The 27,348-nt window shown below is 42.5% G+C and overlaps 2 protein-coding genes across 2 annotated transcripts in view; both read right to left on the bottom strand.

Annotated features, from left to right (window-relative positions):
* The window catches only part of LOC308578863 (vomeronasal type-2 receptor 26-like), a gene marked incomplete at both ends in the record, with an annotated part of 39,468 nt that extends 16,463 nt beyond the window's left edge, over positions 1-23,005 (bottom strand). Inside the window, 5 exons of the mRNA XM_081179475.1 lie at positions 3,221-3,347; positions 4,622-4,849; positions 20,115-20,924; positions 21,162-21,444; positions 22,788-23,005. Of these exons, the coding sequence (XP_081035601.1) occupies positions 3,221-3,347; positions 4,622-4,849; positions 20,115-20,924; positions 21,162-21,444; positions 22,788-23,005 (1,666 nt within the window). The remainder of the gene's footprint in view (positions 1-3,220; positions 3,348-4,621; positions 4,850-20,114; positions 20,925-21,161; positions 21,445-22,787) is intronic.
* LOC308578868 (vomeronasal type-2 receptor 26-like) lies at positions 15,478-18,319 on the bottom strand (the record flags this gene model as incomplete). Its single annotated transcript, XM_081179486.1, has 3 exons — positions 15,478-16,388; positions 17,100-17,226; positions 18,134-18,319. 3 exons carry the CDS (start codon positions 18,317-18,319, stop codon positions 15,478-15,480), a joined length of 1,224 nt encoding a protein of 407 aa, XP_081035612.1.
* Positions 23,006-27,348: the final 4,343 nt, after the last annotated feature.

The raw sequence follows: 27,348 nt of genomic DNA, 5'->3' as shown, positions 1-27,348 counted from the left end.
GACAGGAAATAATTGAAGAAAGCAGTGTCATTTGTCACAAGGAAAACACAGGATGAATAATTTAGCAATTTGCAAATGTGGACCCCAGTAATGTTCAGCCATTTCAGGTGGTTCCTGGGGATAGAAAATGTGAGATCTAGGGTAATGACTGTTTCTTGGGGGGGGGGATAAAATGCAACCAAAAGATATTTCAGAATTAGATTTAAATGATGTTTATCTATTTTTGAGTAAAACAGTTTTGGCCAGCCCAAATCACATCTCCTCACCTACAGGACATTAAATATATATCCAGATTAGGTACTCAAAGCACATGGAAGCTACAGCTGGAATTGCAGTCGACTTTCCACACTTGGGAGGAATCCATTTTTCCTATGAATACAGCTATCTTCCATCTTCCCTAATAATTGTTACATACACATATGATCAGGGAAGGGTAAGGTACATTTCATGAGTGTAGTCATTATTGCTGATCAGTTACATGCGTGCTTTAGTGCATTACTAAAGAGTAATTACCTAAACAATGTCTTTTTAATTTTTAATTTTTAATACTTCAGGCTACACTTTTAAAGTAGATTATCTGAGATTCAGTACCAGGAAAATATGTGTCAGAAGCCAGGCTGCCATGTTGATAACACAACACACAAGTTGTAATAAGCTTGAAGATTTATTGCAATACAAGCACTCAGGCTCGGACACCTATCCACACATCTGACTTATGAATCATATGACCCTTCTGGGGAGTGATTCCGGGTATGGCAGAATATCTGGAACATATGCCCTTTCCGTTTCCAGGTTTGTTTTCTGTCTAAGATCTTTCCCATACGTCTGCTCCTTGGATGAATTAACTCTCCTTCCGGTGTGGAACTGCTTTACCCACTCCCGCATTCTGACATTGCCTGTGTCACTTGAGGGAGTCAGTTTCTCTCTAGCACACACTGCATTCCTGTCCTTCTCACAGCAATGGAGAATTGATAAACTACTGTCTGGGAAGAATGCAAGCCTCTCTCTTGTTGGCTGCTTCCCGACTCCTCTGGAGTTCTTATACCGTGTGCAGAACTGTTAATGACAATAGGCAGATATATAATTTCTCCTGTGGAACCATCTCACATAATTGAGAATTCTAGGGAACCTTGCACTTGTTTAAAGACTTTAAAAAAACTGTTTCAGCATCAGATTTTTACTTTGGTTTTATTGTTAAATATGCCTTTGTATTCATATCAGGCCTGTGTAGAATAATGTAGCACTTGGGGATGAAGATACAGCCCAGAAGCCCAGCACTGGAGGCTAAGATAGAGAAGACCTGCACGGCTACCATGTATTTCCCCTTTGTGCTCACATAGGTGGGCACAAAGGACACCCAAAACACTGCAGAAGACCAGCATGCTGAAGGTGATCAGCTTGGCCTCATTGAAGGACCCGGGAAGCTTCCTGGCTAGGAAAGCCACTGTGAAACAGATGGCAGCCACAAAGCCCATGTAGCCAAGGGCAATATAGAACATGGAAACAGACCCTTCATTGCATTGCAGGACTATCTGTCTAGTCTGAGAATGCGTTTCAGAATCTGGGAATGGAGGAGAAATTCCCAACCAGATGGTGCAGATGACAACTTGAAGACTAGAGCAGGAAATGATAATGGAGTTGGCCAAACTCTTCCCCAGCCATCTTTTCACCTTGTTCCCTGGTTTTGTGGCCAGGAAGGCCAGCACCACAGTGATGGTTTTAGCTAACACAGAAGAGACGACAACTGAGAAGATTATGCAGAAGGCTGTTTGTCGGAGAAGGCAGGTCACCTTCTTTGGCTGGCCAATGAACAAGAAGGAGAACAAAGAGGAAAGCAGGAGGGAGGCAAGGAGAATGTAGGAGAGATCCTGGTTGTTGGCTTTGACTATAGCAGTGTCCTTGTTTTTAATGAAGACTCCTAACACAATAACCGTGGCTAACGACAGGAATAGAGCAAAGCAAGCCAGGAGAATCCCCAAGTGTTCTTTATGTGATAGGAAAATGATAATCTTGGGAACACATTTATCTCGGTCATTGTTTGAGTACTTATCTTCTGGACACTTGGTGCAATGTTCTGCATCTGAGGAGGTGAAAAAGAGTTGATTTGGGCTCAGATGCTGATGTTGGGGAGGTAAGGAAATAAGAATGTGTAATAGGGAAAGCAATGAAAATGTTAGTTATTGAAGGTCTGCACATTTATCCTGCCTTTCCTGCAAGGAGTTGGAGCTTGAGATATTTCTCATTCTGGTTTCCAAAACAACCTTATGATGTTGGATAAAGCTGAGAGGTAATACTTATTTTTAAATAATTTCCTCCAGCTCAATTCCTGGATTTAATAATAATAATAATAATAATAATAATAATAATAATAATAATAATAATAAATTTTATTTATACCCTGCCCTCCCTGGCCAGAGCTGGGCTCAGGGTGGCTAACACCAGTAAAATTACTATAAAAACATAATGGGGGGGGGGGACCAATTTAAAATACAGGTTAAAATACAATTTAAAATGCAGCCTCATTTTAAAAGTAGCCCATAGATGAAAACCATAAGGGGAGGGAAACATAAGGGTCAGACTGAGTCCAAACCAAAGGCCAGGCGGAACAGCTCTGTTTTGCAGGCCCTGCAGAAAGATGTCAAGTACTGCAGGGCCCTAGTCTCTTGTGACAGAGCGTTCCACCAAGTTGGGGCCAGTACTGACAAGGCCCTGGCCCTAGCTGAGACCAATCTAACCACCTTGCGACTTGGGACCTCCAAAATGTTGTCATTTGTGGACCTTAAGGTCCACCGCGGGGCATACCAGGAGAGGTGGTCCCATAGGTTTGTGGGTCCTAGGCCGCATAGGACTTTAAAGGTCAAAACCATCACCTTAAACCTGACCCTGTACTCCACCAGGAGCCAGTTGCTAAAGCACTGGATGAATGTGATCCCACGGTAAGGACCCTGTAAGGAGCCTCGCCGCGGCATTCTGCACCCGCTGGAGTTTCTGGGTCAGTTTCAAGGGCAGCCCCGCGTAGAACGAGTTACAATCATCAAGCCTGGAGGTGACCGTCGCATGGATCACTGTGGCCCAATCTGAAGACATTGAACAATGGAGAAGTCAACAAAAGACCTAGATTCAAAAGTGTCTTTAGAATCTTCACACAAAATGTCTCTGGGTAACTCTCCACCCTCCTTTGATTCTCCCAAGGCATGCCTTCTCCCCTGGAGTCACCCACCTTCCTGGGTGGAGATCGTCCCTTCCACACACGAATCACAAGCATAGCAACAAACTGGCTCTCCTTCTAGAACCAACTTGGCATATCCAGGGCGACAGCTTTCAGTACATCTGGAGCGAGGCACAGTCTAACCATAAAGAGAATGAGGTGCATTAAGGGGAAAGTGTTAGCAGTATTTGTCTCTACTGTATTCGTAGATTTGGAAAAGGAACCATAAAGATTTCTAGCCCCACTAACCCCATCCGTTTTTCTTTCAAGGAAAACACTCTTGATGCAAAACAGTATGGCAGAGAAACCTCTTTGGTGTATCTGCTTACTCTGAGTTTTGCCACACTTCAAGATTTGGGTCATCTCTCACATGGCTATGCTGGGTGAATTCTACAGAGTATAACATTTGTAGGTGAGAAAAAAGCAGGCCCTGGAAAGAGATGGGTGCTGTTGCCTTCACTCCCCGAGTAAACTGAATCTGGATAGTTGTCCTATCTCAGTATCCCAGAATTGTAGTACTTCCTTGACCATCCCAGATCCCTTTCATGTCTGTGCTGCCTGTGGTAAGAGGGAGTGGTAGTGGCTGTTAGGATTTCTATCCATCCGTGCTGCTCCAGCAGTAGCACTATGTTGTTTATATCATGTGAGTGTCTGAGAGCATGAGACAGGAAGTCTCAGTACTGTTGGAGTACTGTTGGAAGTTAGTTTCACTTCCGTTTCTGATGCTGTTCTGTACTGGTGCTCAGAGAGCACAGACATGCTGATGAAGTCTCTGTATATAGACTGTAAAATAAAGTAGTTTTAGAACTACGATTAACTCTTTCTTCTGCTATGATATGCAAGAAAATGAGTGTGCTCCTCTCAGGAGGGAGGGCTCGCTTATTAGCGGTCTCTCTGGACTGAGGGAGATTTATAGCCAGGGAGGACCACCGGAGAGACGTCCCGGAGTCTTGGGAAGTTGGTGGCCTTCCTGGGTGAATTTCCAACAGTGGCAGCTTGTAATCGGTAGTTAAGACACAACTGGTCAAACTTACAAGGCCATTTTGCAGCAGTTGCACAAGGAAGAATGGAAGCAGAGTCAGCCAAGCTATGAAGCAGGTGTGGTTGCTGCTTCAGGTTTCAGAAGGTCTCCCCTGGCGGCACACCCATGCGCAGGTTGTGGAGAAGCACTGGCACCATCAGCACTGATTTTGGGGCAAGATCACAGCCATTTGGGACAAGATCAGCCTAAATTGGTGTGATCTTGCCTAAAATAGGCACCAATGGCAGCCTTTCTGCCAGCAGATGATGGGCAGTGTGTGTAGCAGCAGGAGGAGCAGGTAGTTGGTGGCAGGAGCAGTGGCAGCAGCAGGACAAAGTGGCTCTTCCTGTCTCACCTTAAGTGGCGAAACAGGATGCTCCATCCTTGCCTACCTTGTTAAACTGCTTGGGCCACTCAATGACCTCTGCATTAATAGTAAACTTTATCCCAGTAGATGCTTCTCTCTCTAGACTCCCGATTTTCACTCGAACAAGAGACAGATTAGGAAACATCACCCAATTCTCAATATCAAAGACAGCGGGCAGCTCCCCATTCTCATCCAAACATAGTCCACCCCTGGAAGTATTCAAACACCGGATCTCTTTTAAGAAAAGGTGAAGCTGGAATGACAGGGGAAACACCAGTGTTAAGAAACCATGAAAACATTGTGTATATCATAGTCCTGCTCAACTGGGGTTGGTGGACACCTCATCTTATCAGCCCTATTCAAGCATTCTGTTTTTATTAGAACATTTATATACAATTTCATATAAAATAATAAGGTGCAATACAGAAAATGATCAATACAAAGTACCTCCCTTCCAAAAAAAAAGTTTTTAAGTCTAACCAATATAGAAAAATAAAATACAGTACATCTCACCATAATGGAGAAGACTGTAACCAGGAGGTCTGTATGCCTGCTCAGTCTGTGTTCAACTGTTGATGGGCAACTTCAAGGCCCAGCAGAGACAGAGGAGGAGAGGAGGAGAATTCAACCTCAGCTCAAAAGAAGCGAGGCATTAGTAAGAGATCCCATAAGAAGAAAGCTGAAACTAAAAAGAAAAGTAAGAACATAAAAACTGCAAGGAAATCTGTTACAAACCGACGTGCATGCAAAGTATGCTGGAAAAGACTATATAAGCTGATTCCAACAAAATCAAAAACAAACTCTAATAAACCTGCTACACATGGCAGCAGAGAGAACAACAGTGTGGATCCAGGAAAAAAGATCCAGCTGAAGTCTTTGAAAGAAACATCATTGCTGCCTAATAAAACAAGTGAGGAAACGGAATCACTACCCGGGTGCCCTATGCTGAAACCCCAAGGATCCATAAATATTAAAGAAGACTCACCCCATACTATTGATTATGGCAGATTTCAAGATGAGCCAGTAGCAGGGCAAGACTTGCCCCAGGATAAAGGATGGAAACTGATGTTGGCAGATAGGAAGTTAGCTTTTCTTAACTACCCGAAGCCAAAGGGCTTCCTTACACAGGAAGAACGCTCGGTGCATTTTGTGAATATTTTAGATGATATGCTACCAGGGAAGATAAAATTAAATGACATTACCTCAGTAGATTTCATATTCTACAATGGATATTCTCTGCGAGTGATTGCCTCCTTCAAAGATCAAAACTTGGCTAAATATATATATAGATCAAGACATCTGCTGTCAAAGAAAAGGATAACGGTAACAAGATTCTTCGAAAACAGCACATGTTTGAAATTGTTCCCTGATGAGTTTACGACAGCTGAGATAAGATTTACTTGTAAACCAAAGGAGGAGAAAGGACACTCAAAAGACAAACTGGAACATACTGAGCAAGGGCCTTTGAAACCAAGACAGGAGATGAGATTGCCTAATGAGGGGATGGATAACTTCTACCCAGAAGAAAAGGCATTAATAAACCAGTTTGGATTGTTGCCTTTCTTTGCCCAATCTGAGATCTTGAGAAGATTGGAGACCCTTAGAAATAAGTTAACAGAGATGAATGCTCAGGAAAAAGTAAGAGAGAAAGAACCGGCAACGGACCAATTGAAGAAAGAGAACCTCTCTGTAAAAGCCAAGACAGACCTCATGAAAGATTACTTTTATAATACCTCTACAATTGCGGAGATAAACCTGTTAACAACAGATCTAACACAGTGCGTAAGGGACAGCAACAATCTACCATCTAAGAAGGAAACCATCCCTATGGCAACCACGAAAGACTACCCTTATATTACCTCTGCAGCTGCAGAGATAAACCTGAAAACAACAGATTTAACACAGTGCGTAAGGGATAGCAACAACCTACCATCTAAGAAGGAAACCATCCCTATGACAACCACAACGCGCTCTTGGACCAGCATGAGATACCTGGATGAGGATGAACTTGGTATCAGTCAAATAGAACACCTCAAGGCAGATTTGCCAAAAAAAGGAGTACTGATCACTAACGTTAGCACGCTGCACCCTTCAACTGATTCCATTGAGTACCTGGGCGATAATACATCTATGGACATTGCCAAAATGAATGAAATCCAACCAACAGATAAAAAGATAGGCCCAAAAAATCTTTCAAAGGCAAATTGACTAAGATCAATTTTTGGCAAGACAACGTGCAACCTTGCCTTGCTAACTTGGAATATTGCAGGTTGGCAAAAGAGGGTCTCTGACCAATCTTTTGCTAAATATATCCAGAGACATGACATTGCGTTTCTTCAGGAGACCTGGAGCACAAGTGAAGTGGAGTTAAATGGTTTTTCTGCGTTCTCCCTCCCAGGTCTTTTAAGTACTAGAGGGGGGAGAGTTAAAGGTGGGTTAGTTACTTTAATCTCAACAAGGCTAAGGGCCACATTTAAAAAACTAGACCCACTAGACCATCTGGCCACAGCTGTGCAAGTACAGTGGAGAACCCACAGCTGGCTGCTGATTAATGTATACCTACCCCCACAAAGAGAGAAAAGATTGATAAGAAATACTTGGGTTCAGTTAGAACAGTATCTTGACAAACTACTAAATCAATTTCCTGATGCCTCTGTAGTGGTGGCAGGCGACCTAAATGCCAGAACTGGACAATCTGATGAGGCTTTGTTTGCCCATTTCCACGAAACAGTCCCCATTATAGAGGAAACCCATCCAATACCAGCTAGAATCTCAAAGGATAAAGGCTGCAATTATGCCGGCTTATGCCTACTACACTTGGTCAATAAGTTGGACCTGGTTATATTAAATGGCCGTACAGAGGGGGAGAAGGTCGGAGAATTCACATTTATATCTAACAATGGCGCCTCCACAATTGATTATATAATCGTGTCGTATGATCTTCAAAACAAAGTTCTGGAATGTAAAGTGGAGGAGCGCTTAGACAGTGATCATCTGCCATTAAGTGCACTCGTAGATGCGGGAAAGGATTTATCCTGCGCTGAAAAAATCGAGCATTCGAGCCCTACAGCTTTGGAGCTCAGATATTCGCGCATTAGATGGACAGATGAACTGCATAAGGAAATTTCAAGTAGGCTATGCTCAAAGGAATTCCTCATTAAGAGAGAAAACCTTATAACTTCCTCAAGCCATGAATTAAAGATAAATTTATTTCAGGAGTTAATTCTACTCCTTCAAGATCCCCTGAAGGAAAAAAGGAACAGGCCAAGTAGGCAATCCTCAGTATATAAAAACTCCAAACCCTGGTTTGATCAAGAATGTCAGGATATGAAGCTAAATTTATTGAAAAAATACAAGAATTATAGATCTGCCAATTTACCCCAACTCCCCACGGGCTGGTTTGAAGATAAACGGAATTATAAAATTTTGATCAAAAACAAAAAACTCCTGGCACAGAAAAGAGAATGGAAATGCCTAATAGATGCATCCAGAGAGAGAGATTCGGCCACCTTCTGGAGACTGGTAGCAAATGGAGTGCGACCCACTTCCTCAGAAGTGGAGTATACTATACCTGCAGGGACTTGGGAGGCATTTTTCCAATCTTCATATTCAGCTCTGCCTTTGACTCAGCCACTAATACAGTGTGCGGCAGGTGATGAGTGGCCTCCGGTGTCGGTCGCGGAGATTAGGAGGCTTATTCAGGCACTCAAACACAGAAAAGCCCCGGGAGCAGATAACATCTCTCCTGAACTTCTCAAAGCCAATATTGACTGGTGGGCCCCAGTCCTTGCCACCCTTTTCACCAGCATAGATCAAACAGCAATAATACCAGAGGACTGGGGATTGGCAATCATCGTTCCCATATTCAAGAAAGGCTGTAAACTTGATCCAGCCAATTACAGACCAATCAGTCTCTTAAGCATCATCAGCAAACTTTATGCAACTCACTTACGTGAAAAGTTTGCGGACTGGCTGGAACAGGAGCACATCCTAAAGGAAGCCCAGGCTGGTTTCAGGGCACATAGATCAACTCTAGACCAAGGATTGGTATTGCAACATCTAGTGGAGAAATACACCTCAAAGAAAGGAGGCTCTCTCTATGTAGCCTTTATAGATTTTAAATCAGCCTTCGACTCGATACCCCGGCACAGACTTTGGGAAAAACTAAATGTCACAAACATCGATAGACGTCTTTTGCTTCTTATCCGTAGACTACATGAAAACACTCGGATCCGTGTTAGATGCGACCGTTATGGGAACCTATCAAAGGAAATCCAAAGTTCCCATGGTGTCAAGCAAGGCTGTGTTCTTGCTCCTATTCTTTTTAACTTCTATATAAACTCCTTAGTCGGAAAGATGGAGGAAGCAAGCACTCATTCCCCAAATCTAAATAATACACCAATCCCGATCCTTTTGTACGCGGATGATGTGGCACTTATTTCCTTCTCTTGTGTGGGTCTAAGAAAGCTTTTACGAGCTCTTACAGAGTATTGCGAAGCTGAACACCTAATAGTAAATTACACTAAATCAAAAATTATGGTGTTCTCCAAGAGAAAACTCCGACATAAATGGAAAATTAATAACCAACCTATTGAGCAAGTAACATCTTTTAGATATCTTGGAATAATTTTTGATGAGAAGGGATCCTGGTGCCATCAGATTAAGAATTCCATTGTAAATGCGCAAAGATCTTCCAGAGCTATTATAAGATTCTTTTACAGAAAAGGAGGTCAATATGTCCCTGCTGCCTCCCAGGTCTTTGTTGCAAAAATACTTCCACAATTGATGTATGGCACCCAGATATTTAATTGTCAAAAACTCAAGTCCCTGGAATCTGTACAAACTAAATTTTATCGTTCCCTACTAGGGTTACCTACCTGTGTCTCTAACACTGCCATTAGGCTGGAGGTTGGCCAACTCCCTATTAATGCCAGGATATGGATCTTGAAGATTCACTTCTGGCTAAAACTCATATTTTTCCCAGTGGGAGTGGCTCCATTGACTCTACTAGACCCATTCCAGTCTAAATGGAGATTGTCGCTTTATGAAAAATTGAGGGGCCTGGGGCTTTCCCCACAAGAACTCATAGCCTCAGGTTTTGAAAAGGCTAAAATGATGGTGAGCCAGCGAATAGGAGATGTAGAGCTTCAGGACCATATGAGCAAGATAGATAAATATCCAGCTATCCAAGATTATGGGAAAGGGTTTAATCTAACCCCATATTTGCTGGACCTACAAATCGCAAAATATAGGCGGGCGTTTACCCTTACCAGATTTGATGTATTGCCATCTGCCTTACTAAAGGGCAGATACGAGGGCACACCCTATGCTGAACGAGTTTGCCCATGTGGTCTGAAGGAGGTGGAAACGGCTTCACATGTGCTGTTACACTGCGACCTTTACGGGGATATCAGGTTACTGTTTATCTCCCCTATCGTTGAGAAATTTCCAGGTCGATCTGAATCTCAGCGGCTGAAAATCCTACTAGGAGATAAAAACCCAGAAGTAACACTGAAAGTGGCCAAGTTTTCTGCGGCCGCGATCAAGCGGAGGGCATTAGCTGTAAAAAAGTAAAAGATCTGACCCCTGGATAAGCCCCCCCCCCCTTTTTTTAAGCCCATACATATACTGTAGTGCATATATGAGTATGTATATGTGTGTGTGTGTGTATATGTGTATTGTTTTTATGTATAATTTTACAACTTTTAATTGACACCATCACTCCCTTGTAAACTATTGCTGCCTTTTATGTTTTTCTTTTCTTCTGGTCTATGACCGTAATAAACTATTCATTCATTCGTTCGTTCGTTCAACCTCAGCTAAGAAATCTGTTTCTTTCTAAGGTCACCAGGGAAGAAGCACAATATTGGAGTGGGGAGTGTTCTGAGATAATCAGCATGGGCAGAAAGGATGGCTTTCACCAGGAGCATCACTAATTAGATTTGTCTCTTAAAATGGAAAAAAACAATTCTCACAATTAAATTTGATTTGCGAAAAGGGGCAATGGATTGCGGTTTGCAAAAAAGGAAAGGAAATACCTGCCATGGCTGTAGCCTTTGAAGTTCCAGCCTGTCTCCTCCACCCCTTATCAACATCTGTTTTGATATAGATAAATATGCAGCATGTAAGGCCTGAGCCACAGCGTGAACATTAATATAAGTGCCATAGCTGTCTTGAGACAGGGCTCCCTCCAGCGGCTCCTGGGGCAGAGTCTGCAGTTTGTCCCCTTCTCTGCACCTTGCCCAGCCTCTCACAGCCAACACATGTTTTGAATATGAACAATGAAATACTTTCTCCCAAAAATGCTTCAGAAGGGAGAGGTCTGGTTCACAGTAGTCACGCTGGGTGCTTCTGAAATTGCTCTTCATCACAAGGGAGACAGAACCATGGATGTACTTGAAGAAATCTGGAGAAAAAGACCAATTCAAGTTGATGTCCTGAAAAGCTGTTGATATCCAGACTTTTGCACCAAATTCTTTCTCAAATATGCTTTGAAATGAGATGATTTGAAACCATCCCATGCGAGTGTTTTTATAGAAAACAAATACACCAACTTGTCTCCAGAGGTAAAATTCTTCACTCAGGCTGATTATTTGCTGAGGATAATTTCCTGCTAGTCTCTTTGATAAGGCAACACAAATTCCATTCTTGATCATAAGGTATGTCATGGCACTCACAAACCGTTCTCCACCATCATTGTTTGGAGCAATGAGGCCAATCCACATCAATCCAAAATGTAGCAGCAACTTGACAGTCCCCAGGTACTGAGTTTCTTCTTTGGGGACCACCCGGTAGAGAAAGGGAAACTCAGTTTTATCCTCCAGAACCTGAGCAATAAAGCCATAACTGATCTAGTGAGGAAAGGAAGAGATTAAGTGCTTTCTTTTGCTTGCAGTATAAAGAAAAAATGCATTTTCTTACCAGAATTGAGAAATATCTGACAAAAAATGTGCCGGCTGGGACTGATAGGAGTTTTAGTTTGAAACATCTGGTAGGTGCCACATTGGTGAAGGCTGAGGGGTTTTTTTGGGAGGGGCAGGAGAAGAAAAGACATACAAGATGACCCTCAGGGTCCCTTCCAACTCTCCAATTCTATGATCTATAGCTCAGGATCCCCCTGCCCTTCGTAAAGTCTCTTCTGGACTGCCCTAAAGAGAAAGTGGGATTTTATGCAGCCGACAATGTGCACTGTCTCTCTAGGCCACCTCTTCATACCTGTGGGATTTTGTAGATGCCAGACATGGCCGAAATCTCTTTCAAGATTACAGAATTGGCCCGTTCAAGAACAGCCAGAAGGTTATTCCATCTTCCACAGCTATAGTTTGGAATATTGCTTCCACCACCTGCAAGCAAGTCTATCATGGCATCAGAAGTCATCCTTGCATTGAAATAGTTCTCATAGAGGTTGTAGGCCAAGGAGATGTTGGGCAAGAGCTTGAGGTGCTGGTTGACCTTTTGCACGGTGAACATGAAGGACAAGGCGTGCCACTTGTACCATGTTTTTGTGCTGCAATAAATAGATCAGTTAGGAGATGTCACAGAATCTTAGAATTTGAGAGTTGCAAGGGACCACGAGGGTCATCTGGTCCAACTCTCTGCAATGCATGGATCTTTTGCCCAACCCTGAGATTAAGAGTCTCATGCTCCACCAACTGCACTATCCCAGCTCTTAACTGCCACTTCAAATAATGAAAGCAAATAGTGGTCTGTATGTCCATTATGCAAGAAAAAAATGGAGATGCATGCTCTATTGCAGAAGCATAGAACCATGCCGCAGGTGTGTGTGAAAAAGCTGAATAGTTCTTGTTCATATTGTGGTGATCTGACTTCAGTGATGAGGGAGTCCCTGGACTGTATCATTTTATTTAAAGCATATTTCCCCCCTGCTCTTCTGCCAAAAAAAGTGACCCAGAGCACCCTAAATTTTCATTTTTAAGACAGTCTCTGTTCACAGGCATATAGTTTAAAAATACGTAACACAAAAGGAAAAGAGTTTGGGATGGTGGCAGAAAGCTTAAATTCAGGTAAGAAATAGTTTTGTATGGTCTGCTGTTGAGCTGCAGTTGCATTTCTTAGAGATGATAGTAACTGGGCAATATATAAATTGTCCAATAAAAATATAATATTGACAGCTTGGAAATTGCCTGAGTTCTGTGCCACCCTCACCTCCCTCCTGCTGGCGAGACAATTCCATGCATGCTTTTAATCCTGCTCAGATTCATTTGCATTATTCTGTTGCCATCTTCCAAAGGCAGCAGAGCAGCATAACTAGGAGTGAGCTACACCAGGGAAGACCTAGGGAACAAAGAAATAGGACATTGGGGAATCTTTTCCTGTACTCCAACTCCAATCTACCCAAGCCAGCTACGACAGTCATAGAATCACAGGACTGTAGAGTTGGAAGGTAACCCAAGAGTCATCAATTTCAACTCCCTACAATGCAGGAATCTCAACTAAAGCATCCAGGGATGGTGGGAGCCTTAGTCTGGAAGGCCACAGGCTCCCTGGTCCTGAGATGGGGCTCTTTCCTTATGAAATAGGAACCATTGGAATGGTGGCAGAGAAATATGGCATCCCACTTCCTGCTACTTACTCCTTAATCCTGGTGAAGGGGATCTGGGAAAATACATATGGAAGCTGTTCAATAATATATTTAGGAGATATGATCCCGCTAATGAGGAAGTCTCCAGGCCGGTAGTAACTGAGTGCCTCATTTTGATCTCTAATCAGATTCAAGGGACATGTTGCCTTCAGGTTCTCACAGACTCCATGGGGCATAATTAGCAACAGAAGCAGCAGCAGAAACAGAAGGAATCTCCCTCTGTCGATGCCACCACCACCTCCTTTGTCAGTGGTTCTGCTCACATCCAGGGCCAGCTAATTCAAAGAAGCCGAAAACTCTTGCAACACCAAAGTTACAGTGGTTTTCCCAGTCTGGGTGGTATTCAACAAGGGCTTCAGAGATATTAAAAGTCACACAGCAATCACACATTGCCTCTCAACTGCACTAAATCTTGACTCAATCTGTCTTAGGGACAGGAATTGTTCTCTGCATCCACTTTATTTTTCAGGCACAGTAGAATTAATAGCCTTACGCTGTTGTTGATCTCGGTGTTTAGGCAACCTCCAAAAATATCTCGAGCTTTTAGAAAAATACATCACTGTAATTTTGATAATTACAGGTTTCTCATCTACAACTTTCTTGAGACTCCAATGGCAGAAGCAGAGCTGGAGAAAAACATGTTTGCAATATGCATCTCCAAAGTCTGACATGACTCAATGAGGGTGGGTGGTTGCGACGGGGATTTGTCCTGAATTTTGGTCACAGGAACCTAAGAAGATCCTGGCAGCTGGATCAAACCAAAGTCCCATCTAGTCCAGCCCCATGTATCTCCCAGTGGTGAATAATCTCTGGGAAGCTCACGTTCAGGGCAAGAAATATAGGGCATGAGCATATAAGACCCACAAAAAAATAGGGATGGGAGCAAATATACATTATACTGAAGATTCAGTCAGGATCAAGAGTCTATGTCTGTGAGAGCTATGCTCTTCACTTAAAAACAATCATGTGTCCAAAACAATAGCAATCTCTCACCCTTCCTTAGTCTGGGGTCCCTTAGGAGACTGCAATTGAGAACATCGTAGTGTAAAACATTGGAGCAAGAGGACGCTGAATTACACATAAAAAAGGCTATGCCTTAAATAAAATTTAGGACCTCATTGATTCCTGTGTAAAAGGGCAGAGGGAATTCTCATATGGAAAAGGAACATTAAACGCTTCCTTTGAAATGTACAGTTTAATATTTATTCCTTAGGATTACTATTGTGCCCACATGACAAAAAATTGGGGAAACAAGCATTTTCTTCAAAATGTCAAGGTGTCATAAATAAAGCAAATGTGTGCATAAGTGTTTGCATGGAACTAAAACTCATCCCTGGAGTAACTGATAAACAGGAACATTGCGGAGGACAGCTAGATCGTTTACCAATTTAATCTGCCACTCTGGAGTCAAGAAATCTAGTTGTTATATGGTCAGGTCACAAACAGAGTAAAGCTGGAGGGCACCTGTAAAGCTGGAGGTGCCCTGCAGTCATCACTGTCCACAAAAGTGCCAGGAATTCAGCCTACACTCGAGTAGGACCCTGGCAGAGACACATGCCTGACTGGCATGTTCCCTCCCTCCTGGTCGATCGTTCAGGAGCTTCATAAGCTTTCTTCAGCCTGAACATCACAGCAACTGATGCCAACCGACACCGGCACACTTAGGGATCTGCAGAGTTTGCGCATTTCGCATGACAGACCTCAGCAACTCAGCATTTTGGCTAATCTACTTTATTTACATGTAAACACACACGGAGCACTGCAATATGACTCCCCCTCTCTCTAGCATCAGACAGCAAAGAGAAAAAGAACAAAGGACAATAGTCCCACATCACAGAACACAGTAACACAAACACCCTGTCTCCGTCACTTCCCACTCTGTGGAGTCAAAACATATTCCGTCATGTGAAAGACAAAAATCCCATGACTGCAATCATGAAGCAGGAATTCTAAGAAAAAACAGTGTGGGGCTGGCCTATGCCCACTGCATCCCCCTTAGCCACCATCCACCTGGAGGGTGTCTGAGAAGGATGCAGTTGCTCTGGCAGTGTTCCCCACCCATGGGAGAAGAATCCCCTAGTGTGGTCACAGACAGCAATATCCCTTAAAGTCTGATCTGAAACTGTGTAGGGATGTGATCCAGGGCTTCTTTTTCATTGTTTGTGACTAATAAAGGTAAAGAGAGATGTATATTTAAGTATACATATTCCCACAACAACTATTAGGTTTTCATTACAACTGTAGTGGGAAACGGGTGTCAAAACTGAATATGTGAATAATTAGATGCCATTTTTAGCTTTTGCTGTCAGTTGTCCCTTTGTATTCAAATCGGGCCTTAGTATAATAATGTAGCACTTTGGGATGAAGATGCAGCCCAGAAGCCCAGCACTGGAGGCTAAGATAGAGAAGATCTGCACGGCTACCATGTACTTCCCCTTGGTGCTCAGGTAGGTGGGCACAAAGGACACCCAAACACTGCAGAAGACCAGCATGCTGAAGGTGATCAGCTTGGCTTCATTGAAGGCCCCAGGAAGATTCCTGGCTAGGAAAGCCACTGTGAAGCAGATGGCAGCCAGGAAGCCCATGTAGCCAAGGGCAATGTAAAACATGGCAACAGACCCTTCGTTGCACTGCAGGATGATCTCTTTAGGCTGAGAGCGCATGTCAGAGTCTGGGAATGGGGGAGAGATGCCCAGCCAGATGGTGCAGATGACAACTTGGACACCGGAGCAGGAAATGACAATGGAGTTGGCCAGACTCTTCCCCAGCCATTTCCTGACCCTGTTCCCTGGCTTAGTGGCCAGGAAGGCCAGCACCACAGTGATGGTTTTTGCCAAAACAGAAGAGACAGCAGCTGAGAAGATGATGCTGAAGACCATTTGCCGGAGAAGGCAGTTCTCTTTCCCTGGCTCGCCAATGAAGAGGAGGGAGGAGGAAAAGGAAATCAGGAGGAAGATGAGGAGGATGTATGAGAGGTCCCTGTTGTTGGCTTTGACTATTGGAGTTTCTTTATATTTAATGAAGATTCCTAAAATGAATCCTGTGATTAAAGACAAGGATATAGCAATGGAAGCCAGTAGGCTCCCCAAAGGGTTTTCATAGGCCAGGAATGTAATAACTTTGGGAACACATTGATCTCGGTACGTGTTTGAGTGTTGATCTTCTGGACATTTGGTGCAATGTTCTGCATCTGAGGAGGAGAAAAAAGGTGCCTTAGTATCGTTTAGATATCTGCATAGCTTACTGTGCTGCATTACATATATTTTTTAAGATGCTGATGTCAGCAATAATTTATAACAGGAAATGAACAAATTTTTTTTTCCAAAACCTAGTTTACAGAAGTGCCTGGCATGCTCTGGTCCATGGGGTCACAAAGAGTTGGGCATGACTAAACGACTAAACAAGAACAACAGTTTACTGTTTAACATTGTACCATCCCTTGTCTCCAAGGAAATGGAGGTGTTGCACAAAGCCCCCCCCCCCATTTTTACCTTCAAAATATCCTGCATTGTGATGTAGGAAATGCAGAGAGGCTCCACGGAGATTGTGTCTTCGCTGTACAGCTTTTGCCATATAGTGAAGACACATCTCTTTAATTGTGGATATTCAAGATTTTTTTTATTGTTTGGCCCATCTGAATTTATATGGTCCTGTTCCATGTGAGCGGGTTATATTTTATAGAAATATTTGACTCTCTATGATCACCAGCTTGTAGCCCACAGATTGCTTCCCTGAGATCATTTGTTTCAACCAACTTCCTTGAATTAATGAAGCTGATTAAAGATATAGAAGCCAAAAGAGGGTTAACATTCAGAATAAATCCTCAGAGTCTTTATAGAAAGTGAATGTTTTCCCTGTTGACATTCTCTCAAGCAATGCCCTCACCCTTGGAGTCACCCACCTTCCTGAGTGGATATTGTCCCTTCGATACATGGAGCACATACATAGCAGCAAACCGGCTCTCCTTCTGGAACCACTTTGGCAAATCCAAGCTGACAGCTCTTGGTACACCTGGAGCAAGGCACAGTCTAATAATAAAGAGAAGATTGTGCATTAAAGGAAACGTGTTAGGAGTATATGTGTTTATGGGATTCATATGAAATTTGGAATTAGAGTTTGCAAATGATTCAACAGGATCTTAGTTCTCACTGACCCTAGGCATTATTATTTTTCAGGAAAGCAATTTGCAGAAGAAAGGCATCACTGGGAGACTCCTTTGGTGTGCTTCTTGTTTGTTCCAACATTTATATTCAAAACATATATAAAAAACATAATAAAGCATTAAACATTAAAAAAACTTCTCTATACAGTGGTACCTCGGAATAAGAACTTAATTCGTTCTGGAGGTCCGTTCTTAACCTGAAACCATTCTTAACCTGAGGTACCACTTTAGCTAATGGGGCCTCCCGCTGCTGCTGCCATGCGATTTCTGTTCTCATCCTGAAGCAAAGTTCTTAACCCGAGGTACTGTTTCTGGGTTAGCGGAGTCTGTAACCTGAAGTGTCTGTAACCTGAAGCGTCTGTAACCCGAGGTACCACTGTACAGGGCTGCCTTATGGTGTCTTCTACAAGTTGTATAGTTACTTATCCCCTTGGCTCGGGGGAGTCACATAACTCCATACCATCCAACATTTCTCTGATGAAAATAGGGACGTCCTAAGGAAAAGAGGGGCGTTCCGAGATCAAATCAGAAACTGGGATGGTTTCTGTAAATCCAGGACTGTCCCTGGAAAATAGGGACAATTGGAGGGTCTTGTGCTTTCGAAATTATCCAGCAAATGATTTGAGCTTACCAGATGTCACATCAATAAAGTTTCCTCTAATAATAATAATAATAATAATAATAATAATAATAATAATAATAATAATAATAATAATAATATCTTTATTGTCATTGCCCCCTCTCGGACACAACGAAATTACTTATTTCTCTACCTTGTTAAACCATGTGGGCCACACTATGGCTTCCAAGTTAATAGCGAACTTTATCTCAGTAGACGCCTCTCTCTCTATGCTCCCAATTTTCACTCTAACACGAGACTTATTAGGGAACATCACCCAGTTCTCAATATCATAGTTGGCTGGCAGCTCCCCATTCTCATTCAAATTCAGGCTCCCCATGGAAGTATTCAGAAACTGGACCTCTCTTAGGAAAGAGTGCAGCTGGAATGACAAGGAAAGGCCCAGTGCAAAAAAAAAAAAAATGAAACCCTATTGAGTATCTCAGCCCTACACATTTTGAGCTCCTATGAATTGGGGCCAGTGTGCATCTCGTCTGTTCTGATAAGCCCTTATAGGCATTCCATTTTATTTATTTAACCATTCAAAGACCACCTTTTATATAGAATAACAAGGTGCTGTACAGAATAAGATCTATACAAAAAAATATGGCTGGATCTACACAGATATAAAAAATGCTATTAAAAAAACACTATAAAATGTACTCCAATGCAATTTAGCATTGACTTCGGATAGCAGATCTACAGTCGGTATTACACATCAGTGTAATGGGAAGCCTTTCTGAATAGCTTTGTTAGAAGTAGCTGGTGAGACACCATTACCCCGACACCCTCTGTATCTCTATAGAAGTTATTCCATGGTATGGGGGCCATTACAGAGAAGACCCTCGCAGGTCTACTCACAGTCAAGAGCAGCCTATGAGGGGGATCTGTGGCTGTATTAAGCATCCCCACTGCCTGATGCAAATATGTGAAAGAAAGGGAAACTTTTACACTTGCAAACTTCCATGTGAAATGGAACATTGATCACTAGATCATGTGGAAGCCTGCAGATATGAAGTCTCTCCCTTCCCTTCAGACAGCAGCAGCTTTTGGTAGAACTTGCACAACTCCACAAGGGAGGGCACAGTTTTGCATAATATTTCATTGTGCTTATTTATGAGCACAGAGGTAAATTTAGTAACAATTACTATGTGTGCATTCTGGAATGGTTGAAGGTAATTTTGTTCTAACAAGGTGTTATAGAAAGATGAAAAGTCCTCTGCTTTTCATACTATTTTTACATTCTTGCATTGTGTTTTATTCTATCCACAGCTGTTTTGTAATGTTAAACCACCTTGAGGATTTTTTGGTGGGGGGAGCAAAGAGTGTTATATAAAGCTTCTAATAGAAACTTGCTATTTTCTATTTTGCCAACAAAGGTCCATATAGTTAAAGCTATGGTTTTCCCAGTAGTGATGTATGGAAGTGAGAGCTGGACCATCAAGAAGGCTGATCGCCGAAGAATTGATACTTGTGAATTATGGTGCTGGAGGAGACTCTTGAGAGTCCCATGGACTGCAAGAAGATCAAACCTATCCATTCTTAAGGAAATCAGCCCTGAGTTCTCATTGGAAGAACACATCGTGAAGCTGAGGCTCCAATATTTTGGCCACCTCATGAGAAGAGAAGACTCTCTGGAACAGACCCTGATGTTGGAAAAGGTGGAGGGCACAAGGAGAAGGGGACGACAAAGGACGAAATGGTTGGACGGTGTTGTCAAAGCTACCAGCATGAGTTTGACTAAACTGCTGGAGACAGTGGAAAACAGAAGTGCCTGGCGTGCTCTGGTCCATGGGGTCATGAAGAGTCGGACACGACTAAATGACTAAACAACATTTTCTAGAGCCATAGCTATGGGGCTGGGGGCTAGCCAGGTGTTGTATTTTTTGCCCTGGGTGAAGCTTCCAGAGGGGCGCCATTAGGCATGCAATGCGCATGGGGGTGTGCCAAACTGGGTCTTTGACCCAGGTGAAAAAAAGCCTAGTTTCACCCCTGCCAGAAAGGGCAGAAATGTTTGCCTTCTCCATGGGCCTTACTAATTAGATTTTCCTCCAAAATGGAGATGAGGAGACGGGTAAATTTCATTCCAGAGTTGGGACAATGGTTTGCAATTTGCAAAAAGGGAAAGGGAATACCTGCCATGGCTGCAGCTTTTGATGCTCCAACCTGTCTCTTCCACCCACCATCAACATGAATTTTGATCTGACTGAATATGCGGCTTTTAAGGCCTGAGCCACAGCTTGGATACTGAAGTACGTGATGTAACTGTCTTGAGACAGGGCTCTCTCCAACTCCTCTTGGGGCAGCGTCTCCAGTTTCTCCTTCTCTCTGCATCTTGTCCGACCTTTTACAGCCAACATGTGCTTTGAATATGAGCAACGGAATGCTTTATTGATAAACTGTCCAAGAAGATTGGATTCTGGTACATAGTATTGGTATTTTCTCCTTATTTGGGGCTTCATTATAAAGGACAAAGAGCCATGGATGTACTGGAAGTAATTTGGAGGAGCAGACAAATGCACATTAATTTCCTGAAAACTTGTTGAGATCCAGACTTTTGCTCCAATTTCCTTCTCAAATTTTTCTTGAAACTGCATGATCGGATTCCATCCCAAGCGAGTGATTTCATAGTAAACAAATACATTGACTTGCTTCCATATGGCAACTGGTTTACTCAGTCTGAACATTTCAAGTTGATTGTTTTCTGGTATTCTTTTTTCTAAGGCAATGCAAATTCCACTCTTGATAGTCAGGGATGTCAGGGCACTCACAAACCTTTCTCCATTGTCATTGTCTGGAAAAATGAGGCCGATCCAAGTCCATCCGAAATGCAGGAGCAACTTGACAATCCCCCGGTACTGAATTTCTTCTTTGGGCATCATCCGGTAGACAAAAGGGAACTGGGCTTTATTATTATGAAGATGATGTGTAAAGCCACAACTGACCTTGTGAGGAAATGAAGAAAAAAGTGTGTGATTGCCAATCAAAATAGGGAAGAGATATTTATTTGCCTGGAGGGTGCCAAGTTGGCAGAGGCTAGAAGAAAGGTCCCTGGATCAGATATTATGCTATAGCTAAGGAATTCCCACTTTGTGATGCCCTTTCTTGACCCACATGAAGAGTAAGTGGAATTCTATGCTGCCAAAGTTGTCCTCTGTCTTTCTACCCACACAACTTCATACCTGTGGGATTTTGTAGATGCCTGACATGTCCGAAATTTCTTTTGAGATGACGGAATCAGCCCCTTCAAGAACAGCCAGAAGTTTATTCCTTTTTCCACAGCTGTAGTTTGGAATATTGCTTTTGCCAAGGTCCAACATTGCACTGGAAGTCGTCCTTCTATCAAAATAGTTCTCATAGAGATTGTAGCCCAGGGTGATGTTGGGTAGGATCCTGGGATCCAGATTGATCTCCTGGACGGTGAACAAGAAGGGTAAGATGTACCAGTAGTAGTAACTTTTTGAACTGCAATAAAGAAATCAAAAGGTGTCAAACCACTATTCACCATTTAATGAAAACCAACATTGTCTTCAAATCCTGGTTTGTAGATCCAGTATGTGTTGGCATGCAGAGGGCCGGGAGGCCAGCTGGCTAGTCCTGGCTAGGTTGTTCCCTTCCAGCTGTCCCTCTGCGAAGACCATCACCTCTGCTCCGACGTAAATCAGCAACCCGGGCTTCTGAGCCAGGGCACACTACCAGCAGATCAAATTGCACACACAGAATAGGCATGAGGCTTGTGGAAGCATACTACAGCTACAGATTTATTAATCATAAATCAGGACAAAGAAACATGTCATCTCTCTCTCTCGTCGTCTCAGAGAGAACAGCCAAAGTGAAAACTATACACAAATGGAAGTTCCCAGGAAGCTGTGCTGGAATGTAAACAGACATGTAACACGTAACAATCCTATGTTTGTGGGAGGTGGAATAGAATAAGGTGGAATAAGGTGGAATAGAAATGTCAAACAGTATTATTATTCATAGTAAGATAAAGGTAAAGGTACCCCTGCCCGTACGGGCCAGTCGTGTCCGACTCTAGTGTTACGTGCTCATCTCGCTCTAGAGGCCGTGAGCCAGCACCGTCCGAAGACACTTCTGGGTCATGCCGTTTACCTTCCCGCTATAAAGTGGTACCTATTTATCTACTTGCACTTAAGAGTGCTTTCGAACTGCTAGGTGGGCAGGAGCTGGGACCGAACGACGGGAGCTCACCCCGCCGCGGGGATTCGAACCGCCGACCATACGATCGGCAAGTCCTAGGCACTGAGGTTTTACCCACAGCACCACTGTATTGTTCATAGTAGTACACCTGTATTATTCATAGTAGTGTATATTTATACTCCACCTTTACCCCAATGGGACTCAGAACAGCTTTACAGATAAAAAATGAAAGGGAAAAAATCCAGGCTTTTCAGAAATTCCCTATGTTTCATGCCACCCTCACTCTCCTCATGCAGGTGGGATAGTTTAATCCTCAAACAGGTGCATTAAATCAATGCATTATTTTTATCTCCAGCAAGTCATTTGCATTCTTCTGTTGCCATTTCAACAGGCAGCACAGCAGCTTAGCTAGAGCAGCATTTTAGCCAGGAAAAGCCAGGGAACAAGAAAATAGGACAGATGTGGGGAGGATCCTGCTGCTGGACTCCAACTCCCATCAGCCTCAGCCAGCAGGGCAAATGATTGGCAGCTATAATTCAGCAATTGCTAGGGGATCACAGGCTCCCAGGCCTGAAATAATAGCCGTTTCCCTGATATATGCAAAACTTTGGAATGATGATGACATTCATCTGCCTATAATTACTTACACTAGAAGCTTTGGTGAGGGGGTCTGAGAAAAGTTGTATGGCCATTGTTTATAAATATTTCTTGGAGATATAATCCCATTAATGAAGAATTCACCAGGCCGGTAGAAATTGAATGCTTCGTTTTTTTCCTTGATCATATTCAAGGAGCATGTTGCCTTCAGTTTCCCGCATACTTCATGGGGCATTAGCAGCAGCAGTAGCAACAGCAGGAATATCATTCTGCCTCTGTGGTTGCTTTTACCTCCAGAGACAGTTAAGCAGAAGAAGCGAAAAACTCTTGCAAGACCAAAGCTGGTGTGGTTTCACCAGTATGCATGCTGTTCAGCTATGGCTTCAGAGCCATTAAACCCCAGACAGGAATATATCCCTCTTCCCCTATGGGAAATCTCGACTCCATCTGTCTCTGACACTTTCCAAAAAAACCACAGTGCAGCAAATAACCACTTGCTTCTATTCTTTCTGATGCTTTGGAAAGTTTCAGAAACACCTTTGGCAAGAACAAATCACTATGATTTGGATAATTATAAGGCAAAGAAGTTTCATCTCTGCAATATTCTGGAGTCTCTTGGTGACAAGAGGCAGACGCAGAGCTGGAGAGAAACATATTTGCAAAAAGTCACAGATGTGGCTCCAGAGTTTGAGGTATGATCCAGCATGTCTCTTAGTTGTCTCTTAGCAAAGTTTAGGCCAAACTCCACACACACATCCAACAGACACATAGACTCACTGGAGACTCACTGGAGAGCCAGTGTGGTGTAGTGGTTAAGAGCGGTAGACTGGTAATCTGGGGAACTGGGTTCACGTCTCTGCTCCTCCACATGCAGCTGCTGGGTGACCTTGGGCTAGTCACACTTCTTTGAAGTCTTTCAGCCTCACTCACCTCACAGAGTGCTTGTTGTGGGGGAGGAAGGCAAGGAGAATGTTAGCCACTTTGAGACTCCTTAGGGTAGTGATAAAGTGGGATATCAAACCCAAACTCCTCTTCTTCTTCTTCTTCTTCTTCTTCTTCTTCTTCTTCTTCTTCTTCATCATCATCATCATCATCATCATCGAATTGTACAATTGGAAGGGATCCTGCGGGTCATCTAGTGCAATTCCCACATTCCTTCAGGTCCTAGTCTCCAGGGCAGGCTAAAGCAAGCTCGCTCCATCTTCCATGGGACAGCCCTTTAGATATGCCTCTCACATCTCCTCTCACTGTCCTCTTCTCCAGGCTAAACATAGCCAACTCTCTCAACCATTTATCATAAGGCTTCCAGACCCTTGATCATCTTGGTTGCCCTCCATTGCACATGTTCCATGCTATTGCTTCCCTTGTTCTGGGCACTATACGTCTGATGATGCAACCTAGAATAATGTTAGCTTTTCCACTGCTACATCATACTGTTGACTCATGTTAAGCTTGTGGTCTACTAAGCCTCCTAGAACCTTTACACATGTATTACTGGCAAGCCACGTGTCCCGCATCTTAAAGTTGTGCAGCTGGTTCATCCTGCCTAAGTTTCGAACCGGACATTTGCATGCCAAGGCCCCGTGACCAAGTCACTCCTTATGTATTGAGTCACCTGATAAGACACTAGCATACAGATTTTGGGTTCAAAGAGGTCACAACTTTATCGGATACAGATGTAAAAGGTTTGGCATAGGCATTGGGTGAAGACATTTAACTAAATCCAGCCCATCTTCTAGGGTGCTTATCTAAGGGTAACTGACACCATGGGAAGGGGGGGCTATGACCTACATCAAATAGGGGTACCCCTTGAGGGTTCCCTTTGGAGGAGTGCTATGGCATCCCAACAGAAGTGACTCCTTGCAGATCCCTTAAACAGGTTTCCCTCAACTAAGGAGGGGCAGGCAGAGGCTACAACCTCCCCTCCAGCTAAGACTAAGGCTTACCCAATACCTAACCTAACAAGGTTATGACGATTGCTGTGAAGTAGGTGAAAACCAAGTGGTTGGTGCTAATTTGCCAAGTGCAAAAAGTCCAGCTTGGTCCTAAAAAGTCCATAGCAAGGTTTTAGCAAGAAAGAAAAAACATATGAAAAAAGAATTGGAGGGTGGGATATACGACGGAAAAGCTGAGATTCCCGAACAAGAGACTGAGCTGTTGTTAATCTAAAACTATAGGCCAATTTCGTTATTAAGTAACGATTATAAATTATTTGCAAACATATTAGCCAATAGAATGAAAGGAATATTGTTAGATATAATACATCATGACCAAGCAGGATTTCTTCTAGGTCGTCAGATGAAAGATAATATAAATATAAATAATGTAATTGATGTCATAGAGTACGTGGAGGTAGGAAATGAAAAACAAGCAGCCTTAGAATCATAGAATCATAGAGTTGGAAGAGACCAAAAAGGGCCATCGAGTCCAACCCCCTGCCAAGCAGGAAACACCATCAGAGCACTCCTGACATATGGTTGTCAAGCCTCTGCTTAAAGACCTCCAAAGAAGGAGCCTTGATGTTTATTGACACTGAAAATAATATTTCTTGGTCATTTATGCATAAGGTTTTAGAAGAGTTGAATTTCGGGAAAAGGTTCAGAAGAGGAAAAGATGCAATTTATTCAAAGCAACAAGCAAGATTAATTGTGGATAGTGTTATTACTGAGAAATGCCAAATTTTGAAAGAGGCAAGACAAGAATGCCCCTTGTCACCATTATTGTTTATCTTAGTATTAGAGGTTCTGGTGAGAAATATAAGAGCAGAAGAAACCATCAGAGGAATAAAAGTAGGAAATAAAGCATATAAATTTAAAGCATTCGCTGATGGCCTTGTAATAACAGTTGAAGACCCTATAATCTCATTACCAAAAGTATTAGAAAAAAATACTGGAATTTGGACAAGTATCAGGTTTTAAATTGAATAAAAATAAGACTAAGCTTTTAGTGAAGAATGTTTCAGAGCAAGCTAAAAAGGAGATACAGCAGAAGAGATAAGTATGTATAAAAAAGTTAAATATTTGGGAATATGGTTGACAGTCAATAATATTAATATATTTGAAGATAATTATGAAAAATTATGGAAATAAATAAAAAGGAATTTAGAAATTTGGGGAAGGATGAGTTTGTCTTTATTAGGAAGAATTTCAGTAATTAAGATGAACATATTGCCAAAAATGTTGTTTTTATTTCAGTCAATCCCGGTGGTAAGCAGTGTGAGCTGTTTCAAAGAATGGCAAAAAGACATTAGAAGATTTATCTGGAGGGGGGGGACCCAAGAATTAAACATAAATTATTAATGGATGTTAAAGAGGTTTCTCTCTACCGGATTTAAGATTATATTATAAAGCATCATGCGTTTGCTGAATCTGGGATTGGATAAATTTAACAAATGCTGATTTATTAATTTGGAAGGTCATGATAATAGAGTTGGTTGGCATGGGTATCTATGGTATCATAAGGCAAAAGTTCACAAAGGATTCTATAATCATATAAAAAGAAACTCGATTCTTAAAGTCTGGGAGAAATATAAAGATCTGTTAGAACAGAAAACACCATGGTGGCTTTCCCCATTAGAAGCAAGATCTTTGAAAACAGTGAATATGAGGACAAATTGACCGACATATAGAGAGCTGTTAACAGAAACAGACAACCAATTAAAATAAAAAGATTTTGAAGAAGTTAGAGAAAAAGTAATAGGCTGGTTCCAATATTTTCAATTAAGTGAAACTTTTAAAAATGATAAAAAGAAATGATTTAGATATGAAATGTCAAGATTTCAGAGGGAAATAGTAGAAGGTAGGACAAAATTGCTGTCAGAAATGTACAATCTGCTCTTGGAGTGGGACACCAAAGAGGAACAGGTCATATGTGTTATGATACAATGGGTGAAAGATGTGGGGCATAATATACTAATGATGGATTGGGAAAGGCTTTGGAAGTCACATACTCTACTGAAAGAGAACTATATGAAAATGATGTATCGGTGGTATCTAACCCTGGTTAAATTAGCAAAAATATGTAGAACAAGATCTTATAAGTGTTGGAAATGTAGAGAAACAGAGGGTACATTTTATCATATGTGGTGGGTAATTTTCTTTGTGGTTGTCATTGTTTGCTTTATTTTTGTTGAAAAAATTAATAAAAAATATTTTTAAAATGAAAGAAAAAACCAATGAAAAAGGAATCGGAGCGTGGGAGATAGGAGGGGAAAACCAAGGTGTGCTGGGCGGGCCTCAATTTATTCCCCTTGGGCAGACGCAAGTGATGTGCATTGGCTGGTTGGGCCTGTCCCTTAGGGAATCCCCAGATTCAGGCTTGCCTGCCATTGGCCAATCCACAGGCAAGCTTGTAGTCCTCCCCAGCCAGCCACTGGATCGCTGACGTGGGGCTGTGGCCAGACTGCAATGCCGTCTAACCGTTTAAGGTAAGCAGACTTGTCCCTATTGAAATAATGATTTTTTATTTGGGCTGTTAGGATATTTCCGTTCCACCTTAAAAGGGAGCAGGATGTTTGTGTCACAACCTGCGTATTTCCTGTTCACAGGATGTTTATGTTAGCTATTGCTTTCGTTTCTCTCTCTGTCGAAGACACTGACGCAGAACAGTCAT

This window comes from Podarcis bocagei (assembly GCF_964188305.1).
Source record: "Podarcis bocagei genome assembly, chromosome: 2".
Lineage (NCBI taxonomy): Eukaryota > Metazoa > Chordata > Lepidosauria > Squamata > Lacertidae > Podarcis > Podarcis bocagei.
This window is presented reverse-complemented; position numbering and strand designations above follow the sequence as displayed.